The sequence below is a fragment of the Chiloscyllium punctatum genome, chromosome X (assembly GCF_047496795.1).
Source record: "Chiloscyllium punctatum isolate Juve2018m chromosome X, sChiPun1.3, whole genome shotgun sequence".
Taxonomy (NCBI): domain Eukaryota; kingdom Metazoa; phylum Chordata; class Chondrichthyes; order Orectolobiformes; family Hemiscylliidae; genus Chiloscyllium; species Chiloscyllium punctatum.
In genome coordinates this window covers 24,747,788-24,771,151 of record NC_092791.1, presented here as the reverse complement: position 1 = coordinate 24,771,151, position 23,364 = coordinate 24,747,788, and the positions used below count along the sequence as shown (strand labels likewise).

The window sequence follows — 23,364 nt, the reverse complement described above, 5'->3', positions numbered from 1 at the left end:
CTTGTGGGACTGGACACTGCCCCCTCCCCTACCCCAGACTGATTTCCCCCACTCACCCCAACCTAGCCTAATCACTTAATCACTTAACTGGCATCCTTCACACACAGCCTCATTCAGGACATATCCTGAGCGAGGGACCCTAGGCCAGCTTACAACAAAACCCCGAAACAAAGCTAAGCCTCGGCCAAGTGGATAAAATGTCCTTCAGGATCTGGGCTGGGAAGCCATTGTAGTTATTGCCAGTATGCGGATTCAAGGCAGCAAAGGAGACCTAAGAGGCCTGACCTGAGTCAAATAACTCATAGGCCAGTTTCCAGGAGAGTGCACACCCTGGAAAGCCCACCTACATCTGGTCTGGAACAGTTAAATTGCTTAGTGACATTCAAATCTGAACCAATCAAAATAAACATCTGGTTAAATGGTCACTCAGCTCTAATGGAGGTTGATACCATCGCAACTGTATCAGTGATCGCAGAACCAGTCTTGAACAAAATTCACTCTGGACTCCAACCTTATGTTTGCACAGCACCTTGGTCAGACTGAGAACATGTACCGGGGAACCTTTACAGATTAAGGCTACAACTTCGGTTCCAGTCTCTCCTGAGAAGCAGTTGCTGCAATTCCCACTGATTGTAGTAAAAGGCTCGGGCCCAAGCTTGATGGGGTGGAATTGGTTGAGAAAGATTCATCTTGATTGGCCCAACATTTTCCAATTAGAAAATGGCTGCCCGAGTGAGGTCCTAATTAAATACCCGGAGGTTTTTTTAAGGAAAGTCATGGGACGATCAAAGGCACCAAGGCCATCTTGCATATTGACCAGGAAGCAATTCCATGATTCTGCAAGGCCTGTCCAGTGCCATTTGCCTTATGGGCAAAAGTAGAGCCAGAAATCAGGAGGCTTGAAAACAAAATCATCACCCATCCAGTTTGTGGAATGCGTAGCAGTAGTTATGCCGATTTTGAAGCCCAATAGGTTGGTACACCTTTGTGGGTATTTTAAACAAATGGTAAATGACTTCTAACAGCTGGATAATACCCCAATCCCTTGCGTAGAGAACTTGTACACAAAGTTGGTGGCAGAAGGAGAGGGGAACAGTGAGAAACTGTAATGACCTCTTCAGGAGACAGACATGAACTGCAACCGACAGGGTACCCTTTGTTGTCCAGTACTTCCCAGGAGCCGAAAAACTACGCCATGTTCTTCACAGCCTACAGCACATTATCAATGAGGATGAGCACCTCACCAAGACCTTCCCCAAGTCTCCACTTCTCGTCTTTAAACAGCCACCAAAGCTCAAACAGATCATTGTCCGTAGCAAACTGCCCCGCTTTCAGGACATCATCATACAACCATGTCACGGCAGACACCGCCACACATATCAGAGTGTCTACACGTATACCATCATTACGCGTGGGGACTCCTCCCATCATGTATGTGGCAGGTACTCATGCGACTCAGCCAATGTTGCCTATCTCATATGGTGCAGGCAAGGATGTCCTGAGGCATGGTACATTGGCGAGATCAAGTAGAGGCTATGGCAACAAATGAATGGACACCGCACAACAGTCAACAGACAGGAGTGTTCCCTCCCAATCGGGGAACACTTCAGCGGTCTGGGACATTCGACCTTGGACCTTCGGGTGACTGTCCTCCAAGGCGGACTTTGGGACAGGCAACAATGAAAAGTGGCCAAGCAGAGGCTGATAGCCAAGTTCAGTACCCATGGGGATGGCCTCAACCAGGACCTTGGGTTCATGTCACACTACGGGTGACCCCACTGCAACACACGCAACACACACACACACTCTCTCTCTCTCTCTCTCTCTCTCTCTCTCTCTCTCTCTCTCTCTCTCTCTCATGCATAAGCTCTCTCTCATATGCTCGCATGTATGCACCCACACTCTCTCTCACAGACTTATACCCCTTTACACTCGCACACATACACACACTCTCTCACAAACACTCATAAGGTCCCCCACACACCCACGTACAAGTTTGTGGGGTGAATTTGTACTTGCTGAATTGCATTTTATTTTGCTCAAAAACTACATGAATCCATGTAAGATTCTGTAAATCCATTTTTTAGATTAGAATCAGTCTGACCATTGCGGCACAGACAGCCTCACAGGGATTTAACATCTTCAATACATTATCTGGGCCGACATGACACCAATTGTTAAAGTTCACTTGAGAATGTAACTTTTAAGTGTTCTGCGATTTACATATGAAAGAACTGGAACCAACATGTTCATTCTAAAAGATGAGAGATTTAACAAATAATCCGGGTCTTTTTCAATATATAATTTCAGTTACATCACACTGTAAACTTTTGCTATAAATTCTGTGTCTTACGATCTTATACTCCACCACCACCTGATGAAGGAGGAGCGCTCTGAAAGCTAGCACTTCCAAATAAACCTGTTGGACTATAACCTGGTGTTGTGTGATTTTTAACTAAATCCTTCTAATGAAGGCAAATGTTCTTTAAACAGTTTTATGTGTACATGATCACAGGATTACAAAGGAATGAGATCCTAATATTTATTAGAGTTAAGGCCTCCACCACACGCATGATATTAAGGGCGGCATGGTGACTCAGTGGTTAGCGCTGCTGCCTCACAGCACCAAGGGACCCAGGTTCGATTCCAGCCTCAGGCGACTGTGTGGAGTTTGCACATTCTTCCTGTGTCTGTGTGGGTTTCCTCCGGGTGCTCCTGTTTCCTCCCACAGTCCAAAGATGTGCGGGTTAGGTAGATTGGCCAGGCTAAATTGCCCATAGTGTTAGGTGCATTAGTTAGAGGGAAAGGGGTCTGGGTGAGTTACTCTTCAGAAAGTCAGTGTGGACTTGTTGGGCCAAAGGGCCTGTTTCCACACTGTAGGGAATCTAATCTAATATTCATAATCTACCTGATATTCACCTCTTCAAAGATCAACCTCCCTCAGTATTAAATGCTACCAAGATGCTTTTCCTCAGACCTGTATCAGAATCCTTGTTCTAACTGAGGTGAAAACAAAGTAGTTTTGGTTTAGATATTGGGCTGATCTTGATTCAAACACATGGAACTCAGAGCCAGATTCAAACATTGCAATGAAAGTTGATGGTAAAAGTGGAAGCTCGACTCCTGTCTACCAATTTTGTTGGTTGGGCTTTTGTTTGTATCTCTTGTTGTGGAGGAGGCTGCCATTTGACAAGAAGTTGGAACGTTCCCTGACCAAACCAGTCCAACTAGGATTCGGCTTAAATGTTTGTGCCTTTTTTAAGGAATGATGAGTTAAGATTGTTGCCAAAGTTTAATATAGCTCATATTCAGTCATCTAGGTAAAAGCTAAATGGTTAAGAATTGAGCCCATCCCAAGTCTTCTTGATTCATCTCTTCTGTAGGCTTCAACACTCTGTATCTCAGCTAAGCCCAAAAAGAAATTTGCCTGGTTAGTGCTGTGGCAATATCACCACTTGTCATGATCTCTCAACCTACTCCTGGGGGCTTTAATGGATGCGAAAGCAATAACAACTAAATTTGGATGACTATCAAGTATGATAATTTTATCCATAAAAGGTTGTTGTGGTCCAACCCTTTCCTCAATGGAAGCAACAGTCCACTTTGCTACAGGACTGAGATTGTCTATAAAGCACCCATCTCACAATAAAATGACTTGTCTGTGGATGGGAAACATATGCCACATGTGACACATCATTAGATTCCTGAGTGTGGTTTCTGGTAACTGCAGAGATGATAACTGCTCTGGGAAATTTGTCAGAAGCATTACGAAATGAAACAAATCAAGAGGGTCATAGAAAGCACCCAAAAGTAAAGATTTTGTAGGTCTTCATTTTATAGAATAATAATTATGAGACTCAATTATAGACTCAGTAATTCAATAGATATCATTGTGATAGGTTTGCTGTTTTCTGTGCAAACATTTTTTTCAAATGTATCTTTAATTCAGCAGAATTGCCCTGCAGCACATGTGGTTGGATTGTTGAGTCATGGTTGCATATGATAAGATGTTAAACGTATCATTATGGGGTGCCCGCATTTTCCATCATAATCATAACACACATCTGGTCTGACTTAGTGGCAAGCATGGGGAAATGTTAATTCGTCACAATAACTGTACATTATCCATGAGGTGAGGTTTACCGGTGTGGTCTAATTAATATCAAGGTGAGGAAATGAGCCTGGCCGTTAGTCATCATTAATTTTTGTAGAATCAGAGTTGCTGCACCTGTGCTATACCAATTTGGAGCAAAAGTACTGTGAGTGACACAGGTCTTGTCAATATATATGAGATCACATCCACCTCTGAAGCATGTGCTGGGAGATGTTGATGTTATTTGATCTTATAACCCAGTGAAATGACAGTTAATGACCGTTGTAATGGCACTGAAACTGATAGAAACCTTGGGAGCCTGTATGCACATGGATTAATGCAGAAATCCAGAAGCTGTTATCAATGAGTCTGTGATCCTCCATAGAGTGCGCTGGAGATATTCCTACAGACTGCAACTTTCATTACAAAAGTGATTTACAAGAATTTGAATGTGATTTGTCTGGGTGTTTTTCTTCTCAAAAAAAAATCCTGGGATAAAGTTACATCTTTTTTAGATGAGGTGCAACTGGGTTTTTAGTCATGTACCAACTTCATAAATCGGTAGTCTGAAAAACTTATTGAATGTTTGCACAATGTTAACTTTCTCAACAATGATTAAAAATTCCAAACTTTTAAAAATGAAATTTGTTCTTTCAGAGGCCAGTTTAGCTTAAGTTTAGCTCTTATAATATTGATCTGAAAACTTAAATTCTAAGTGAAGGTTTTTTAAGTGCCTTTAGCATTTATGTTTTGCCATCTGTGAGAATACTTTAATCTGATTGATCAACTTGCTGCTTGATGACATAACTGCTGCTGTGCTTCAAGACATTGCCATTGAAATAACTCCCCAGAGGCCAGTATCCTGTTACCAAGTCACCCTTTATCTACAGGTGGAAAGACTTTGACACTGATCTAACTCCCTCCAAAGCCAGCTATCAGAGTGAACAGAACCTCTGACCCTCCTGTTTATTTTTTTGTTGTTTTTTTTTATATAAGGGGAGGGTAGGGGTTTTTTAGATTTATTTTTTTCTTCTTTTTCTTTTTTAGTGCCCTTAACCACCTGGTTATACTTCTTTTCTCTTTTTTTTTTTAACCCACACTACCGCCTAACTGCGGTAGTGCTTATTTTTTCCCAGCACCCATGGTGTGTGTGCGCAGGTGTGAGAGACAGTGAAAGACACAAAGTGCACAAATCTTTATTCAATTTCCACCACCAGGAAACCCTCCTGTTTATATCTGTCAGCCAAGGTTCCCTGATTTGACCAGGTTAACAGCCTCAATCAGGGAACTCATATTCTATGAATTTCCCCCTGGCTGACCTCGTTACAATCACTACAGTCATGATTTGGCACCCAATTTGAACTGGCTTTGGAAAAGGAGTAATTGCCACCACAGAGGTTGTTAGAGCTTTGTGGGAATCTTTCTTGCTTAGCTACTGACCTCAAAATCTAGACTATTCTATCTCATTGAGATGCAAATAGCGTTTGTGCATATCTATTCCATTATCCTTGGAATTACACTAGTTTAGCTGACGTTAAGTTAATCTGAGGCAGATCTGAGTGAGGAAAATATCACAATGGTGCTATGATGGTTAAAGCAAAAACTGGTATGAAACCACTGGCTATTTAGCATATATAATTGAGGACGGTGGACATTAATTAGGGATTTGCTGTGCACCAATAAATACAAGCGGATTTAAACTGGGGTTGGTAGGTTAGGACATTTATGTTTATATTATGAATGTCTATTAATAACGGCTTATAAAAGTGTGTAAAGATTTGCTCCAGTTCTATCTTTTGCTATCAAGTGCTTTCAAATTGAACATTGAACACTTGATCTCCTGCAATATTTTATGTCTCCTCTACCCACCCCCTATTCTCGCATTGCTGTGTTGCACCCTAGACTTCCCTGCAAATGTTGGGCACGAAAAGGGATCGATACAGCAATTATTTTTAACATCATGCCCGACAGTCTCAATGGATGACACATCTTATCCCATCAAAAATAATTTCTGGCCAAATTTTTTAAGTTTTCAGTGAAATGCATAGTATTCAAATTAACCAGATAATTAACCACTGCTGCCCCACACAACCAAGGCCTCTGGTTCGATTTCAGCCTCGGGTGACTGTCTGTGTGGAGTTTGTGTATTCTCCCCATGTCAGCGTGGGTTTCCTCCCACAATCCAAAGATGTGTCAGTTAGGTGAATTGGCCATGCTAAATTGCGCAGTGTTAGGTGCATTAGTCAGAGGGAAAGGGGTCTGGATGGGTTACTCTTCGGAGGGTCAGTGTGGACTTGTTGGGCCAAATGTCCTGTTTCCATACTGTAGGGAATCTAATCTAATATAACTGAGCTGGAGAAAAGAGCGTAAAATCACAAGCCTTAAATAACATTTGAAAAGGAAAGGATTTATTATTTCTTATGGGATAGTTATGTGGAATTAATTCTATTTACTAAATCCAAACCTTCAAGGCAGATTAAAAATTCAGTATTGGGAGATTTTTAAAAATTGAGAATTAAAGACAGGAAAGAACTCACTTTATTTTCCAGTGATCAGCACTCAAACAGATAGTCATTGATCAGGGCCTCGGCTGAATTGACTGCTCTGGTTACAAAGTCAGGGTCAGTACCAAACTCTTCATGAAGATTCTTGAATCAGTAAGGTCTTTATATTAGGAGTGAAGGAATCATTTAATATTTAAGACTCCATGTTCTTATGGACCAGACTAGACCAAACCCCTTCAAAATATATTAAGAAGGTAGCCTACGCCTTATCTTTTTCTTATTTTAAAGATAAATGTGAGGATCTGTGAAGGGGGGTGATAAACCACCCCGTGTTTACCATGGAGCAAGGCCCACATCGGGAGAGCCAGCAGTATCCATTTTAAAGCAACAGTATTCATTCTAAAATAGGAGCTGCCAGCCCGACCACATGATCGGGAGAAGGGGGGCCCAAAGACAGATCCGAATACACACCGGACCAGACACTAGTCAGGACTCCAGACAATGGTCATGACTCACAGATCGAAACCCACCTTATAATCTCGTCAAGGTTCCAACTGACACACACCCATAACCTGATCATGCAAAACAGTCCTACACAAAAGGCAAACACCAAACGAACAGGATGAATCTAACAGACACCTTGGAAGTAACAAAGGGGGGTGCTAGCCTCCAGCCCTCACAGAGAGACAAGCAGATAGCACCCGGACCCATTTACGTAAAGATAAACAGCACACCTTTTGTGTATGCTGCCGACTCTCCGAGGACGGCAGGAAGCTTGACATTCACACATACTCCAGCCATGATTGCCACCATTCACACTCATTCATACCCAATCTCCTACACCCTGACTCATGAAGTATATAACTTGTAACATCGCGCGGGGAACGGGAGAGCGATCGAGATTCGGACCTCGGTTGGTCTCCGCCGGCGTTAAACACTTTAATAAATTATCGATTGTCGAACCTTAGGCTTGGACTGAGGTCATTTCATCCGCGTTAACAATTGGGGGCTCGTCCGGGATGACGACGGCTGCTGGATCTCTGCGAAGGCTCTGGGTGAGTATCTTTACTCTTTTACCTCTCCCGTAAAAGTTCCCCAGAGCCCCGCAAGGGACTCCGCTGCCGGCCGTTATCCGAACCTGTGAACAGAGTGGGTCTGGCAGTCAGGTAACAATAGAGTACTCTGTAAGAGTGTGTGTGTGTGTGTGTGTGTGTGCGCGTGTGTGAGTGATCCTCCGCGGGTGGGCGATTGGGATCGCGAAGCACTGGTAAAGGTGTGCATGAGACCGTTTTGATTTTCGTTTACTGTCATTTATTGTTGACGTGCTCTAGTAACTGATGGACTGAATTTCCCTTGACCGACGACTTTAGGCACGAGACCCCGACAGATTGACCCCCCTGTGTAAAACACCGACAAACAAAGCCTTCCTGGATAACGTCTGCAGTGGGTGTTTTGGGGATCCCATTGTACGTTGAGCCCAGTTTTTATTTTGGCGCCATTCCTTGAGTCCGCGGTAGGGTCTGGAAGGCCTACGTGTGCGACAAGATGGGAAGTCCTCCAAACCAGCCCAACGAGCGGAGCCTCTGGGCCAAGCTTTCGCCCATTGCCTCCACAGTCCTGGGTGGTGGCCTCTGTGGGATTAGCGCGGAGAGGTCTGAGTTCACGCCCCACCCCGGCACACGGGCCCCCAATTCACGCCCGGTGCCGGCGGGTACACACAGCCGCTGAACTTCAGACGGTGAGAGAAAGACTCACGGGGTTTTTTTTTAGGTTGCGCGCCCTGGTACAGGCCCGCGCCGCGCCCTATTTATTTCATTTATGGTTTTTTTAGTGGTCTGCGCTCACGCCGTTTCCCCCCTTGCACACGGGCCCCTGGTTCACGCCCGGTGTTCGCTGGGCACGCATGGTCGTTGCGCGTTAGGCAGTGAGAGTGAGACTCACAGTAACCTGGGGTCGCGCGATCGAGTATAGACACGCGTCCCGTTTGTACCTAACCCACACCTGACTTCGTTGACCCGGGGGCTAGGGTCCGATTTCAGGGAGTGGGCTCCCCGACTGGGAGGTGAATAAGTTAGCACCAGTTAAATCTCTTGCGCTCCCACACTGGTAGTGTTGTTATTTCTAAGTCTTCTTTCCATTAAACCCGCTGCGCCCCTCCCCCAACATGGCTGGCTGCACAGCAGGCGATTTAGAATGGGGGCCAGAAAGCTCCCTTACTCGTTTCATAGCCGATGAGAATAAAAAGGTCATCAAGGCTATGCTCCGATTGGGCTGGCGGCCCGCCGACCCGCTGGATGCCCAGCAGGAGTCGTGGGTCCGCCAGAAAAGGGATAGATACGAGAAAGCCTGCATCCTTGTGCTTCAGGCACATGTTAGGCTCACTAGCAAGGTCCAACTATACGTGCAAGATAAGCAGAAACAGGCCTCAGAACACATCGAAGCCCAGGCGCTTGCCAACCGTATGATCCTACCGACATTATCTGAGCCTCCAAGCGCCCCGCCGTCCCCCACCTGGGACTGGGAGGGGCTCGTGGACAATACAGGACCCCGGGAATCACACGCGAGCCTAGCTCGCGCCGCCCTGGTTAAAGTTGAATATACCCCCGGGGATGGGGAGAAGGGGAGACCAGCGTCCCAAACCCACAACCCCTGCCTTAAAATGACATACGTCTCCTTAACCCCGGGTGATACCATGAAACTTCTGGACAGGCTCCCCACCCTCAAGCCTCGCCACAATAACGCTGAATTTTGGCAGAGGCTTAGGGAGATGCAGATCTGCCACAATCTCCACAATAGGGACGTGGCTGGTCTGGTCCGGACCAAACTCCCAGAGAACCTGTGGTCCAGGCTCCGACCTGTGCACCAGATTGGGTCCTGGTGCACTGACCTCAGCGACAGCCGTCGCAAACAGGAGGCCGCCCTTGCGGACTTTAAGGCCGATGTCAGCGAGGCTCTCGGCCACACGCCGGTCGACTGGAACGCCATTGTGGCCGTCACCCAGAAACCCGGCGAGGGTGCTCAGGAATATGGGGCCCGTAAGTTCGAGGCCTTCCAGGCGCATAGCGGGATCCCTGATGCTGACTGGCAGAACCCCGCATTTATCCAACTATATAAGGACGGGTTAGGCCCCACACACCAGGCTGTCCTCTGGACAGGCCTGGTACCCTACGTCTCTTTCACGGAGCTCGAGAATTGGGCCATGTCCCTTGCTAACCAAGCCCCGGCCACCGTTGCGGCACTGTCAACACCCGGGCCGCTCGTTTGCTACCGCTGCAGACAGACGGGTCACTACAAGTCTAACTGCCCGCTCTCCTTCCGACGCCCCGGAGTCCTCGACTTGGGAGGGGGCAGCTCCGGCCAGGGCAGGGACAGCCCGGGTCAGCACCGGGGCCGTTCCCCACTGCAGCATGCCCACCGTCGGCGCCCCTCACACCACAGCGAACAAGGAACCCCCAAGCAGGGAACCAACGGCGACACACGGCCGCAGAAACCCCATGAACCCCGCAGCCCTAGCCCGAAGCCTTCCCCCCGACTGGGACCAGCTCAGTCGTGGACAGCTGCTTGAGCTTTTACAGCTACTCGCCCGGCGTAAGGACTGAGTAGCGTCGGCCCCTGCCGAGGGAGCCGACCCCCGTATCTGGGTTCCTGCATCGCTTGGGGGCCGCCGATGCAACATTTTGATAGATACGGGGGCGTCAGTCTCCCTCACCGACCTCGACCTCCCTTCCACCCATCACTCCATTTCCATCATGGGGGTGGGGGGAAGCTCGGTTGTGGCCCGACGTAGTGAGGCCACCCTTCTGGAGATCGATGACATTCTACTCCCCGTCCACTTCTGGTTTGCCCGAACTCGGAAGGGACAATCCTGGGCATTGACCTGCTGGGCGAACTGGGAGCGGTGGTGGACGCGTTCCACCGGCGCCTCCTATGGACGTCCCGCAAATCCCTTAAGAGCGCCCTTGAGGGTAGATGGGTCCCCACTAGATTGGTCGCTGCACTCGCACCCTGCGTCCCTATCACCCGGGACTGGACTGGAGACGGCGCCTTCGGAACAGTCTGCCAGTTGGTCCCGGAGGTCTGGGCCACAAGCAAGCAGGACTGCGGCCTTGTCCGTTCCCCTCCCGAGCGGATACTCGGACCTGTACACCCCCCGCACCGATAGTACCCGATCAAACCCGAGGCGCTGCGCGCCATGGAGACCATTGTGGCCAAACTCACCAGCCGCGGTGTCTTGCGACCCGCAGTGTCCACTACCAACTCCCCCATATGGCCAGTCCGTAAGCCGGATGGGAGCTATCGGCTCACCATCGATTATACGGTACTCAACCGGGTCACACCCAAAGATCACCCCATTGTTGCCAGCCCGTCCACCATCTTTAACGGCCTAGAGCCTTCCCACCAGATCTTTACGGTCCTGGACGTGGCAAACGGCTTCTGGTCCATCCCGCTGCACCGTGACTCTCAGGACAAGTTTGCCTTCACGCCGTGAGACAGGCAATACATATGGACCTGGCTGCCACAAGGATTTCACAACAGCCCCAACATTTTCCACAGGGTCATGAGTCGGACCCTCGAGGAATGCGACCTATCCCCCTACTCTAGCACCCTCTTACAGTACGTGGACGACCTCCTGATCGCGTCCACAGACGCGCGCTCCCACCTGGGAGCCCTGATCACCGTCCTGCGCACCCTCGCCCGGGCAGGTTTTAGAATCAGCCCCACAAAGGCCCAGGTTGGCCTGGCCACAGTCCGATACCTGGGCCACGACATTAGCCAGGGTAGCAGGACCCTGCCTCCCGATTGTGAGTCGGCCATCGCCGACATGCCACGGCCGGACACGGTCAGGGGTTGCCGCCGCGTCATGGGCCTTTTCAACTACTGCCGCGCCTTCATAGCACATTTCGCCACCATCGCTGAGCCCATCCAGCGCCTGGTGAAGGGGGATAGGCCCGGGGTGGAGAGGGTGGAGTGAGGCCCTGAGCAAGACGATGCCTACTCCAAGCTAAAAGCCCATCTCCTCAGTGCCCCGGCCCTGCGCCTTCCCGACCTCTCTAAGCCCTTTCACGTCTTTTATAGCCTGGAAGGGGGGTTCTATAGCGCCGTGGTCACCCAACTCTCCGGGGACCGCATGAAGCCCATAGGGTACTACTCTACTAAGGAGTCCCCGGTCGTGAGGGGGATGCACCGCTGCGTGGCTGCACTTGACTGCGCCGCGTGGGCAGTCCGGGTGTGCGAGCCAGTCACCATGTCCGGTCAGATCATCCTGCACACCGGACGCACTATAGTGGAGCTCCTCAATACGGGACGCCTCCGAACCGTCTCTGACGCCCGTAGGGCAATCTGGGAGGCAGTCCTCCTCCCCTGGGACCAATCCATTAGAATAGTTAGGGACACGGGAATGAACCCCGCGGACGGGATTATAACTGTAGGGGAACCCCACCACTGCCAGGCCGTCATGGATTCGGCTGAGGAGGACTACGTTGCCGATAGTCCTATCTCGGACCCCGACCTGGTCCTATACGTTGACGGCTCACGCCGGTTGGTTGAGGGGTCCTACCAGACGGGTTGGGCAGTGGTCGACGACAAGGGGGCCACCCGAGAACAGGGGACATTAGACGGCGATACCTCAGCCCAAGTCGCGGAGCTGGTCGCCCTCACGGCAGCGCTCCGCATGGGAGCGGACAAGCGGGTGAATATTTTCACCGACAGCCAGTACACCTTTGGGGTAGTCCATGACGACATGACAGCATGGAGCCGCCGAGGTTTTGTCACGGCCGGCGGCGGCCAGATAAAACACGAGAACACAGTCCGTGACTTAGTGGCGGCAGCGCGCCTTCCCCTGCTCGCGGCCGTTGTAAAAATCAAGGCGCACCAGCGGGCCACCACCGCTGAACAGTTAGGGAACCATTGGGCCGACCAGGCTGCCAAAGCCGCCACAGGTGCCCCTCTACCCCCTGTACGCGCTGCGTCTGTGAATGAAGTCCGGGACGTCAACGTCCTGGAAGTCCAGAATGGCGCTCAGCCCGAGGAAAGGGAGGACTGGAGGGCAAGGGGCGCGATCCCCGACCCCGATGGGGTATGGCGCCGCAACGGCAAGGTAGTGGCCCTGCAGCAATCAGAACAACCCTGATACAACTACATCACGAGCCCGACCACGCAGGTCGGGAGGGGACCCTCGCGAGGCTGCAGACCGACTGGTGGTGGCCCGGACTTGGCCGCGACGTGGCCAAGCACTGCCGCCGGTGCGTTGTCTGCGCCCAACATAACCCAGGGAGGCCCTTGCGCATTCCTATGGCCCACCAATCACGGCCCAAGGGGCCCTGGGAGAACCTCTAGGTCGACTTCACAGGACCCTTGCCCGCCAGCCGCGGCAAGAAGTACTGCCTGGTCATAGTCGACCACTTCACACGCTGGGTAGAGGCTTTCCCGACACGGGACTGTACATCAGCCACTGTGGCCAGAATCCTGGCATTCGACATCTTTCCGCGATGGGGGGTCCCCCTCCAGATTGACTCAGACCAGGGAATACATTTCACGGGACGCGCGATGAAACTGGCCTGCTGCCTCCTGGGTATCAGGCAGCGCTTCCATGTCCCCTTCCACCCCCAGAGTTCAGACATGGTCGAACGCATGAACCGGACCCTCAAAGTGGCGATCACGAAAGTGATCGCTGAGACCGGTCAGGGCTGGGTGGACGTCCTGCCCTGCATTCTGATGCGCCTCAGAGCCACCCCAGGCTGTTCCACTGGCCTCACTCCCTTCGAACTCATGACGGGCAGGGCCATGCGACTACCTGAGACCGTCATCGAAGGGGGTGAGGACATGGCCCCACTTAGGGATAGGATGGCCCATTACATCAGACAGCTAGACTCGCAGTTGCGGGCCCTCAGACAGACCGCCCGCGATCAACAGGACATCAGGGACCAAACGAAACAGCAGCAACAACCGCCTCCCCAACCCCTCCCGGGCGTTGGGGACAAAGTCCTGGTCCGGGCCACCCCCGACCGGCCCGGCTTCGCCCCTCGGTAGCTGGGGCCGCACGAGATCATTCTCACCAGCAACACCTGCACCTGCATCGATATGAAGGGGAAGGGCAGGTGGAAACATTGGTCCCAACTTAAACCTTTCCCCCAGGGCCCGACTGGACGGACGACAAAGACTTAGTCTGTGGTCCCCGTCCCTAACCACACGGGGCCAATGTGTGGAGTGGCCGGAACATCGGCCCAGCCACCTGACTGGCAGCCACCACCGACTTATTCCCCTCGCACTCCCCCGACACGCCTGACGAGATTTTAACATTTTCTCCCCTGACAGCAACAGTGGTCCGGGGGAGGGGGCCGCAGAACACATGTACGTTTACTGATCATACACCCTGACGAGGGTGTCTCTCTCTCTCTCTCTCTCTCTCTCTCTCTCTCTCTCTCTCTCTCTCTCTCTCTCTCTCTCTCTCTCTCTCTCTCTCTCCCTTTCGTTTTTCTTTCACAGATCATGTCCCACCGGTGCATTGTCCTCCACCTCCTCCTCTTCACCAGAGGACTTGTACCCTATTCCTCCGGAGCTTCAGACAACTTCTACCGCCATGGCGTTGCCTTCAACTCATCCAGTGCCATCTGCATCCCTGCGAGGGATAAGCCTGACGAGGTCAACACATTTTTCAACGCCTGGCTGGAGGTCCTCCCGGACATACAGACAATCTGCCTACTCTGCACGTTGGAACGCAACCCACGACCAACCTGCCTACGGACGTGCAGAGGCTATGGACCTGGGGGGGTGCACGTTCGGAACGATGTGCGCTATGCCAGACGACCTCACTTTGGCCCCGGCCTTCGACGCGTTCGCGATGCGGGACCTGTCCGTTTGCGGTTACTATGAACCGACCAATGCCGCCGTGATTTCTCTGTATTTGTGTTCCTCGGCTCCCCCAACCACACCAACAACAACCACACCACTCCCGAGATACTACCATGCCCCTCTCTGAGGCCGGGGCCCGCGGGGGGACTGGTATTATGGGAGGAGGGGGATGTCCTTTATGATAATGTCCGACACGAGGTCGTGCCCGTGCTGGTCAATCTATCGGGCATCCGGTACCGGAATATTGCACAGCACAGGTACGCAGCCTATACACCATGATGGGAACAGAGGTGATAGAGAGGGCTATAGATGCCATGGGGGCAACCCACTTTCGAACCGACATACACAACACACAACGACACAGACGGGACATTATCAGTGATGCCCTCACAGGACTCAACACAGGAACATCCGTGGTAAACTCCTTAGATATCCAGGGCCTTAACGAGAAAATCGAACAGCTAAAAGGGGTGATGAGAGACCTGTTAGCGAGATCCCTCACATACCAGGCAGAACAGGCATTTCTGGGGGAAGAGGGAGCACACCTTCAGCTCGACAGCATTGCAGTCCTGGAGACACATGCCCACACCATCAACCGCCTTATTGATCGGGAAAGGGAAAATACGGCTCACATTCAGGAGGGGCAGCTGTGCCATGCGTATGGCCTGTGGATGGTAGCCCAGATCCGACACAACCTGGATCAGATACAAAGGGGGGAGGTGCCCGACTGGATCGATAGCACCAAACTGGCCTCACTCGCAGGACGCTCCGGGACACTTGATAGCTGGACCCTGAAGGGTATGACCAGAGTATACCCGGTGATTCCCGACTGTGAGGTCAGTGAGGCAACGGGAGTCGGGATGGTCCTCCTGATCCCAGTGGTCACCCCGGGGTCTGGGCCATTTCCCCTGTTCCACATCGAAAACATTGGAGTAATACGGGAAAACGCCTCCCTCAAATATATTTTGGCACACGACACAGCCATCTCCCGAGATGGCGCAGTGTACGCGGTGCCGCTTGCAGGCTGCAAACAGCGAGGGGCAATCACAATCTGCCCCCACCCCTTACGGCGGAGTGAAATAGCGGAATGCGGGTTCAACCGTACACAGGGCTGCACCCTTGAGATCGAACCCACGGGCCCCCACTTCACTAGGGCGGGGTATGGTGGCAGGGGACAATATTGTGTCTCTACCCCTGGAACGTCCTTCTGGTTCAACGGACTGCAATGCCCGATTCCCCAGCACGAGTTCTACTTCACCCCTAGGGGCCCAGTGACGATTGGACAAGCCCATATCTCGGAGGTCCGACGTCGGGAGCCCAAGTCTATACAGGCCGCCGACGAATTCAGGAACACCCTTAGGGAGTACCAGGAGCCCGAACAAGCCCCCATCCCACATTTGGCTGAGGTCTTGCGGGAACTTAGGACACGGGTGGGACACTCAGTAAAGCTATACAATCAATTACAAGCCCATATCAAAGACCTAGAGGAGGATGCAGAGACAGCTCTGCAGGACCAGGGCTGGGCCCAGAGGGTTTGGAACTGGGACCTGAATGTCAACATACACCCCTGGGTCAGAGTCATCTCCCATGCCATCGTGGGGGTACAGTTACTGCTAGCTCTGGCCTGGCTCCTGGTGGCATGTCACTCATGCTGCCAACATAAGAAACGAAAGGCCAGAAAGGCCATGCTCCACGCCATGGACTCCTGGCGAGCAATCAGACACCACGAGCTCACGGGGCTCGAACTAATGTAACCATCTCCCGGGACTATCCAAAGGCCCCATGACTGCAGCATGACGGCCGGCGGAATGTACCGGGCAGGGTAACAGCTTTTAAGATGTCGGCTTCGGGGGTGTGGATGTGGCCAACCCCTTGCCGAAAGGGGGGACTGAAGGGGGGTGATAAACCGTCCCGTGTTTACCATGGAGCAAGGCCCACATCGGGAGAGCCAGCAGTATCTATTTTAAAGCAACAGTATTCATTCTAAAACAGCAGCTGCCAGCCCGACCATATGATCGGGAGAAGGGGGGCCCAAAGACAGATCCGAATACACACCGGACCAGACACTAGTCAGGACTCCAGACAATGGTCATGACTCACAGATCGAAACCCACTTTATAATCTCGTCAAGGTTCCAACTGACACACACCCATAACCTGATCATGCAAAACAGTCCTACACAAAAGGCAAACACCAAACGAACAGGATGAACCTAACAGACACCTTGGAAGTAACAAAGGGGGGTGCTAGCCTCCAGCCCTCACAGAGAGACAAGCAGATAGCACCCGCACCCATTTACGTAAAGATAAACAGCACACCTTTTGTGTATGCTGCCGACTCTCCGAGGACGGCAGGAAGCTTGACATTCACACATACTCCAGCCATGATTGCCACCATTCACACTCATTCATACCCAATCTCCTACACCCTGACTCATGAAGTATATAACTTGTAACATCGCGCGGGGAACGGGAGAGCGATCGAGATTCGGACCTCGGTTGGTCTCCACCGGCGTTAAACACTTTAATAAATTACCGATTGTCAAACCGCACTCTGGGCTCGGACTGAGATCATTTCATCCGTGCTAACAATCTGTATTCCAGATGTAATTCAGTTGGTCAAACTATTCAACGTTAAGTAAAATAGAATTTATTCAAACACTATAGTCAACAAAAGAAAGAGGAACTTGGAATAACTTAACTCTATTGGAAAACTTAACAGAATAATAGATCGTTTCACTACTAAACAGTAACTGTTCCAATATAGTAACATCCCATAAACACATCCTTAGCAAAAGGGAAATTTCAAAAGCAGATTGTCTGACGTGCAGTTCTCCAATCCAGGAGAAAAGAACATCAAAAGACGATTTGGAGAAAAACCTCAGAGAGAGAGAGAGAGAGGATGTAGCAGGGGGAGAGATTCACTTCCTTCCAATCCTGCTGAGATCCCAGCACCAAATGCTGAAAACTAACTAAATGTCCTGGATCTGAGAGAGCTTGACCACACCCACTCAGGCTGCTTCTATTGTTCCAACCTTTAAAAATAAACCCAAGGCCTCATAAATTGTTTATCTTCTCACAGACTGCTCATCACTTGTCCCCTAGTCTCTCTCAAAATGAAACAAGCCAAAATGCACTTCTTAAAGCCCCAACATCATCACAACACTGTGAATTGCTTTATACATTTGTAATTCAATGGCTGTGGTTTAAAGTTCAATCTAGAAATTTGTAGGTTAGCACCAGAAATTGACAAATTGGCATAAAACTCCAGCTGGTTGATTAATGTTCTTCGGACTAAGTAATCTGACATCCCTAATCAGTCTGGGCCTCCAAGCAACCTCAGTCCCACATGGTGGAATCCTAGTGTCTTCAGGGCAACCAGAGATGGACAACAAAAGTGCTGTTGTTTGAAATAGCTTAAATCCTCTTTTTTTTAAGAGCTCGAAATGAGTCCTGTGGTTTCCAACTGTGGCTTGTAATTGGAATGGGATGGGGTGCAGGGGACATGCAGAGATGGAGGGGACGAAAGTTCATCCTCATGGCTCCAGATGCACGCACATTGGAGTAAAGGACTAAATTACACCCCACTTAAAATAAGGGAGAGTTGCTTTTGTTTTCTAAATTCCCTGTTTGCTGCATTAAAGGCTCTTTTGGAACTCATCTGTGTTTGTGGTTTAAACTGGAAATTCTAAGCCTGGGTGGCAGTTACTACTGACCCACCCAACACACATATGTCTATACTTTTGGGAAGCCATTACTGCCTGTATGATGCTCAGCAGAAACTGAGAGCGATCCAGCAACAATTGGCAAAAGATATTAACCTGTCCAGAGTTCTCCATTCGCCACCCACCCCAACCAGTTCTTTGCGCAGACATACATAAAGTCTGAACACAGCAGTCAAACTGCTCATTTCTTACATCCACTATAATATGGGTTTTGAGTTTTGGTGAGCTTTATCTTACCTCGGCACACCAGCATATATAATGCATTTCATCAGGTCATTTCACTAAACCATTTCACAAAGTTGGTATGTTGGACTCATACTTGACAAGCAAATGTTTTCAATTTGAACCATGTTTTTCACATAAGACAATGTTTTCTTCTGTAATTAATTATGTAGGGGATAAATTGCCCCTTTATAGGTCCAACAGACTCTCCATCTCATCAAATGGAAGGATTTTTGCGTATTGGGTCAGTGTATTTTTTCTCTCTCTGCAACATTAATCAATACCAGAAACTGAAATAAATTAATATAATGTAACTCATGCATTAGGCATGGAACATGGGTCTGGTACTGATTAAATCTAGCAGGTCCAGCCACCAACTCTGAAGTGATGAGCTTCAACAATTTAGACATTCAACTTAGTGCTAATTTTTTCCATAAAAATCTAGTTAGAAATAATAATATGAACTCTCTGGCAAACAATCTATTCTGTAATTTATAACATATTGAAGTATATGTCACATTAATATATATGATACTGAGATTTTTTAAAAATTCACTCATGGGATATGCCTGGGCCAGCATTTATTGCCCATCCATAGTTGCCTTTGCAAAAGTGGTTCTGAGCTGCCATCTTGAACCACTGCGGTCCATGTGGTGTAGGGAGACTCACTGTTAAGCGAGAGTTCCAAGATTTTGATCCAATAACAATGAAGGAATGGCAATATCTTTCCAAGACACTATGGTGAGTGGCTTAGAGGGGAACTTTCAGGTAGTGGTGATCCCATGAATCTGCTGCCTTTGTCCTTCAAGATGGAAATGGTTGTGGGTTTATAACTGTCTAAGGACCTTTGGTGTATTTCTGCAGTGCATCTTGTAGATAGTCCACACTGCTAATACTGAGCGATGGTGGTGGATGGAGTGGATGCTTGTGGATGTCTCAGTCAAATAGGCTGCTTTGTCCTGGATTGTGTTAAGCTTCTTGAGTGTTGTTGGGGCTGCACTCATCCAGGCAAATGAGGAATATTGCATCACACTCCTGATTTGTGCTTTGTTGATGGTGGACAAGCTTTAAGGAGTCAGGAGGTGAGTTACTTGCTGCAGTATTCCTAGCCTCTGACGTGTTGTTGTACCCACTCTATTTATGTGGTTGATCCCATTGAGTTTCCTGTCAATGATAACCCCTTGGGGTTGGTTATAATCCCTACAGAATCATAGAATTCCTACAGTGTGGAGACATGTCCTTTGGCCCAACAAGTTGACACCGGCCCTCTGAAGAGTATTCCACCCAAATCCATTTCCTGAATTCTACATTTATCCCTGAATACTATGAACAATCACAGCCAATTCATCTGGCCTGCATATCTTTGGACTGTGGGAGGAAACCGGAGTACCTGGAGGAAACCCATGCAGACACGGGGAGAATGTGCAAACTCCACACAGACAATCGCCCGAGGCTGGAATCAAACTCAGGTCCCTGGTGCTGTCAGACAGCAGTGCCAACCACTGAGCCACCTTTGTGGAGAATTCCATGATAGTAATGCCATTCATTCAATGTTCAGGAACAGTGATTAGACTATCTTTTTGGAAATAGTCATTACCTAGCATTTGTGTGCTGTAAATGTTTCTTGCCATTTTTCAGCCCAAACCTGGATAGTGCAAATGTTTTGCTGCATTTGAACGTGGACTGCTTCAGCATCTGAGGAGTCATGAATGGTTCTGTACATTGTGCAATATTCCCACTTTTGACAGAGGGAAGGTTGATGAAGCAGCTGAAGATGGTTGGGCCTTGGACACTACTCTGAGAACCTCCTGCAGAGATGTCCTGGAGTTGTGATGACTGACCTCCAACAACCACAACCATCTTCCCATGTGCTAGGCATGACTCCAACCAACAGAGAATTTTCCCTGTGATTCCCATTGACTCCAGTTTACTAGGGCTCCTTGATGCCACACTTGGTTAAATGCAGCCTTGATGTCAAAGGGTCAACTCTTACCTCTTCTCTGGAATTCAGCTCTTTTGTCCATGTTTGAACCAAGGCTGTCGTGAGATCAGGAACAGAGTCGTCCTGGCAGAACCCAAATTGGGCATCACTGAGCAGATTATTGCTGAGCAGGTGCTGCTTGATAGTACTGTGGATGACACCTTCCATCACTTTACTGATGATCAAGAGTAGACTGATGTGGCAGTAATTGGCTAAGTTGGATTTGTCCTGCTTTTTATGTACAGGACATACCTGGGCAACTTTCCACATCGTCAGTGTTGTAACTGTACTGGAAGAGCTAGGCGAAGGGAGCGACAAGTTCTGGAGCACAAGTTTTCAGTACTATTGCTAGAATGTTGTCAGGGCCCATAGCCTTTGCAGTTCCAGTGACTCTTTGATATTAGATGGAGTGATTTGAATTCACTGAAGGCTGGTATCTGTAATGCTGGGGATCACTAGAGGAGGCCGAGGTAGATCATCCACTTGGGGCTTCTGGCTGAGGATTGCTGCCAATGCTTCGGTCTTGTCTTTTGCTCTGATGTGCTAGACTCTTCCATCATTGAGGATGTAGATACTTGTGGAGCCTCCTCCTCCAGTGAGTTGTTTAATTGTCCACCATCATTCACAACTGGATGTGGCAGAACTGCATAGCTTAGATCTAACCCATTAGTTGTGGAATCACTTAGCTCTGTCTGTCATTTACTGCTTATTACTGTTAGCCACGTAAGTGGTCTTCTTTTGTAGTTTCACCAGGTTGACACCTCATCTTCAGGTATGCCTGGCTGCTGCTCCTGGTATGCCCTCCTACACTCTCCATTGAACCAAAGTTGATCCCCTGGCTTGATGGTAATGGTTGAGTGGAGGATATGCCAGGCCATGAGGTTGCAGATTATGCTGGAGTACAGTTCTGCTGCTGTTGATGGCCCACAGCACCTCATGGATGCCCAGTCTTGAGTTGTTCAATCTGTTCGAATTCTGCCCCATTTAGCTCAGTGATAGTGCCACACAATGTCAGGTGTTCTTATTGTGAAGGTGAGCCTTCATCTCCACAAGTGGGCGCTCTTACTGATACTGTCATGGCAGATTGATGAGGGTGAGTTTGAGTATGTTTTCTCCCTCATGTTGGTTTCTTCACTACCTGCTGCAGACCTAGCATGGCAGCAATATCCTTTACTGCTGCTGCTGAGCCACTCTTTGTGGTGGACATTGAAATCTCCCATCCAGTGTATATCCTTTCCACCCTCAGCACTTCTCCCACGTGTTGTTCAATATGGAAGGGTAGTGATTCATCAGTTGAGGGAGCTGGTGCATGGTAATCAGCAGGGGTTTCTTTGCACATGTTTGATCTGGTGCCATGAGACTTCATGGTGTCCAGAGTCCATGTGAGGACCCTTAGGGCAACTCCCTCCCAAATATATATCACTGTGTCGCCACCTCTGCTGTGGTCTGTCCAGCTGGTGGGATGGGACATATCTCCAGGGATGGTGATGGTGGTTTCATACTCAAGAATCATGCAATGTTAGGCTTGACTCATCTGTGAGACACCTCTCTCAATGGGGAGCACTCGCTTCACATGTTAGAAGGGCTATTTTTGCTATTGTCATTTCTTGTGCCTAGGTCAATGCCTGGTAGTTTCATTTCAGTTTTGAGACTTTCTAGTGGTTATTCCAGTTTGTTTGCTAGGCCATTTCAGAGGGCAATTAAGAGTCAACTATCTTGCTGTGGGTTTGGATTCACCTGTAGGGAAGACCAGGTAAGGATGGTAGTGAACCAACTGTGTTTTTCTGACACTTGACAGTGGTGTCATGAGACTCTTAATTCCAGATGCTTATTGAATTCAAATTCCACCATTTGCCATGCAGGATTTGAGCCTATGTCTCTAGATTAATAGACCCAGCAATAATACCACAAGGCCATCATCTCCCCCATTACACCATGTTACCTATGGAGTGCCAAATCTTACTCAAGCTATTTACAAAGACATTGATATTTTCAATATTGATTACCTGATGTGTCAGGAATATTGCCTTTCTATTCTATTGATTAGTGTCAAAAGTAGTTGTGAAAATGACCATGGTCATTCATTCTTTGATGTGATTATCTACACAGGATTGTGCTCAGGTTTGATACCCAAATGGGTTGAGTTTTTGCCTTCTATGTTTAGGTCATTCTGTTGTAACGCATGTTTCGTCAACGCGAATTCACTGTAAAGTGATTGATGAATTAAGGCCACTGTTTCTGCAGCATGAACTTTTGAAACGTGTGCTGGCTGTAACGCAATTACATCGACAACACTTTAAGCGCTGTTTCTAAAGCATGGTTTTTCTATAACATGGGGTTGCACAAGAACGGAACCATTATGTTACGGAAGAACTGACTGTACTGGGTCGGAAAATTCCTTCAAAATGTTATTAGTAGTGCTGTGTCAGATATGGCTCAGTTAGTGGCACTTCTGCCTCCAAGTCAGAATGTTGTGGGTTCAAGTTTCACTCCAGAGATTCAAGTTGAAAAATTAATGCAGCTTCTGCTCAGAGGATACTGCACACTGTCATAGGTGCTGCTTTTCAAATGAGGCATTAAATTAAGGCCACACTCCCATTCCTAAAAGGACTCCCACTGCACTTTGTGGAAGCAGGAATTCTGCCTCATGTGCTGACAACATTTATTCCTCAATCAACACCTTAAGAACAGATTATTTGGCTATGATCTTATTGCTGCTTGTGGGAATTACTGTGCACATTCCAACAGTTTGCTAAAGAAGAAGTTTTTCACTGGTTGTAAAGAACTTTAGGACCTCATATGGTGCCTTAAGAATGCAAGTCTTTGTTTAAGTCTGTTACATAACATGTGAAAGTAAAGACAACACAGACTGGTGTCTAGTTTATTGTTTTGAAGTATCTATCTACTCTAAAGCTATATGAATGGCAATTCTACTGGGATTGCTAGGATAATTTGATTATATTTAGGAAAGATTTTCATGTATGGCGTT

General features: G+C 48.9%; 1 protein-coding gene across 3 annotated transcripts in view; it reads left to right on the top strand.

Moving 5' to 3' along the window:
* Nucleotides 1–16,975, top strand: part of LOC140471315 (uncharacterized) — a 61,657-nt gene extending 44,682 nt beyond the window's left edge. For 2 of the 3 annotated variants that reach the window (XM_072567314.1, XM_072567312.1), the window contains exons 3-4: nt 7,566–7,763; nt 14,083–16,975. In XM_072567314.1, coding sequence (XP_072423415.1) covers nt 14,724–16,202 — 1,479 coding nt within the window. In that variant the 5' untranslated portion in view covers nt 7,566–7,763; nt 14,083–14,723 and the 3' untranslated portion in view covers nt 16,203–16,975. The remainder of the gene's footprint in view (nt 1–7,565; nt 7,764–14,082) is intronic. The other variant, XM_072567313.1, reaches the window with a different exon arrangement.
* Nucleotides 16,976–23,364: the final 6,389 nt, after the last annotated feature.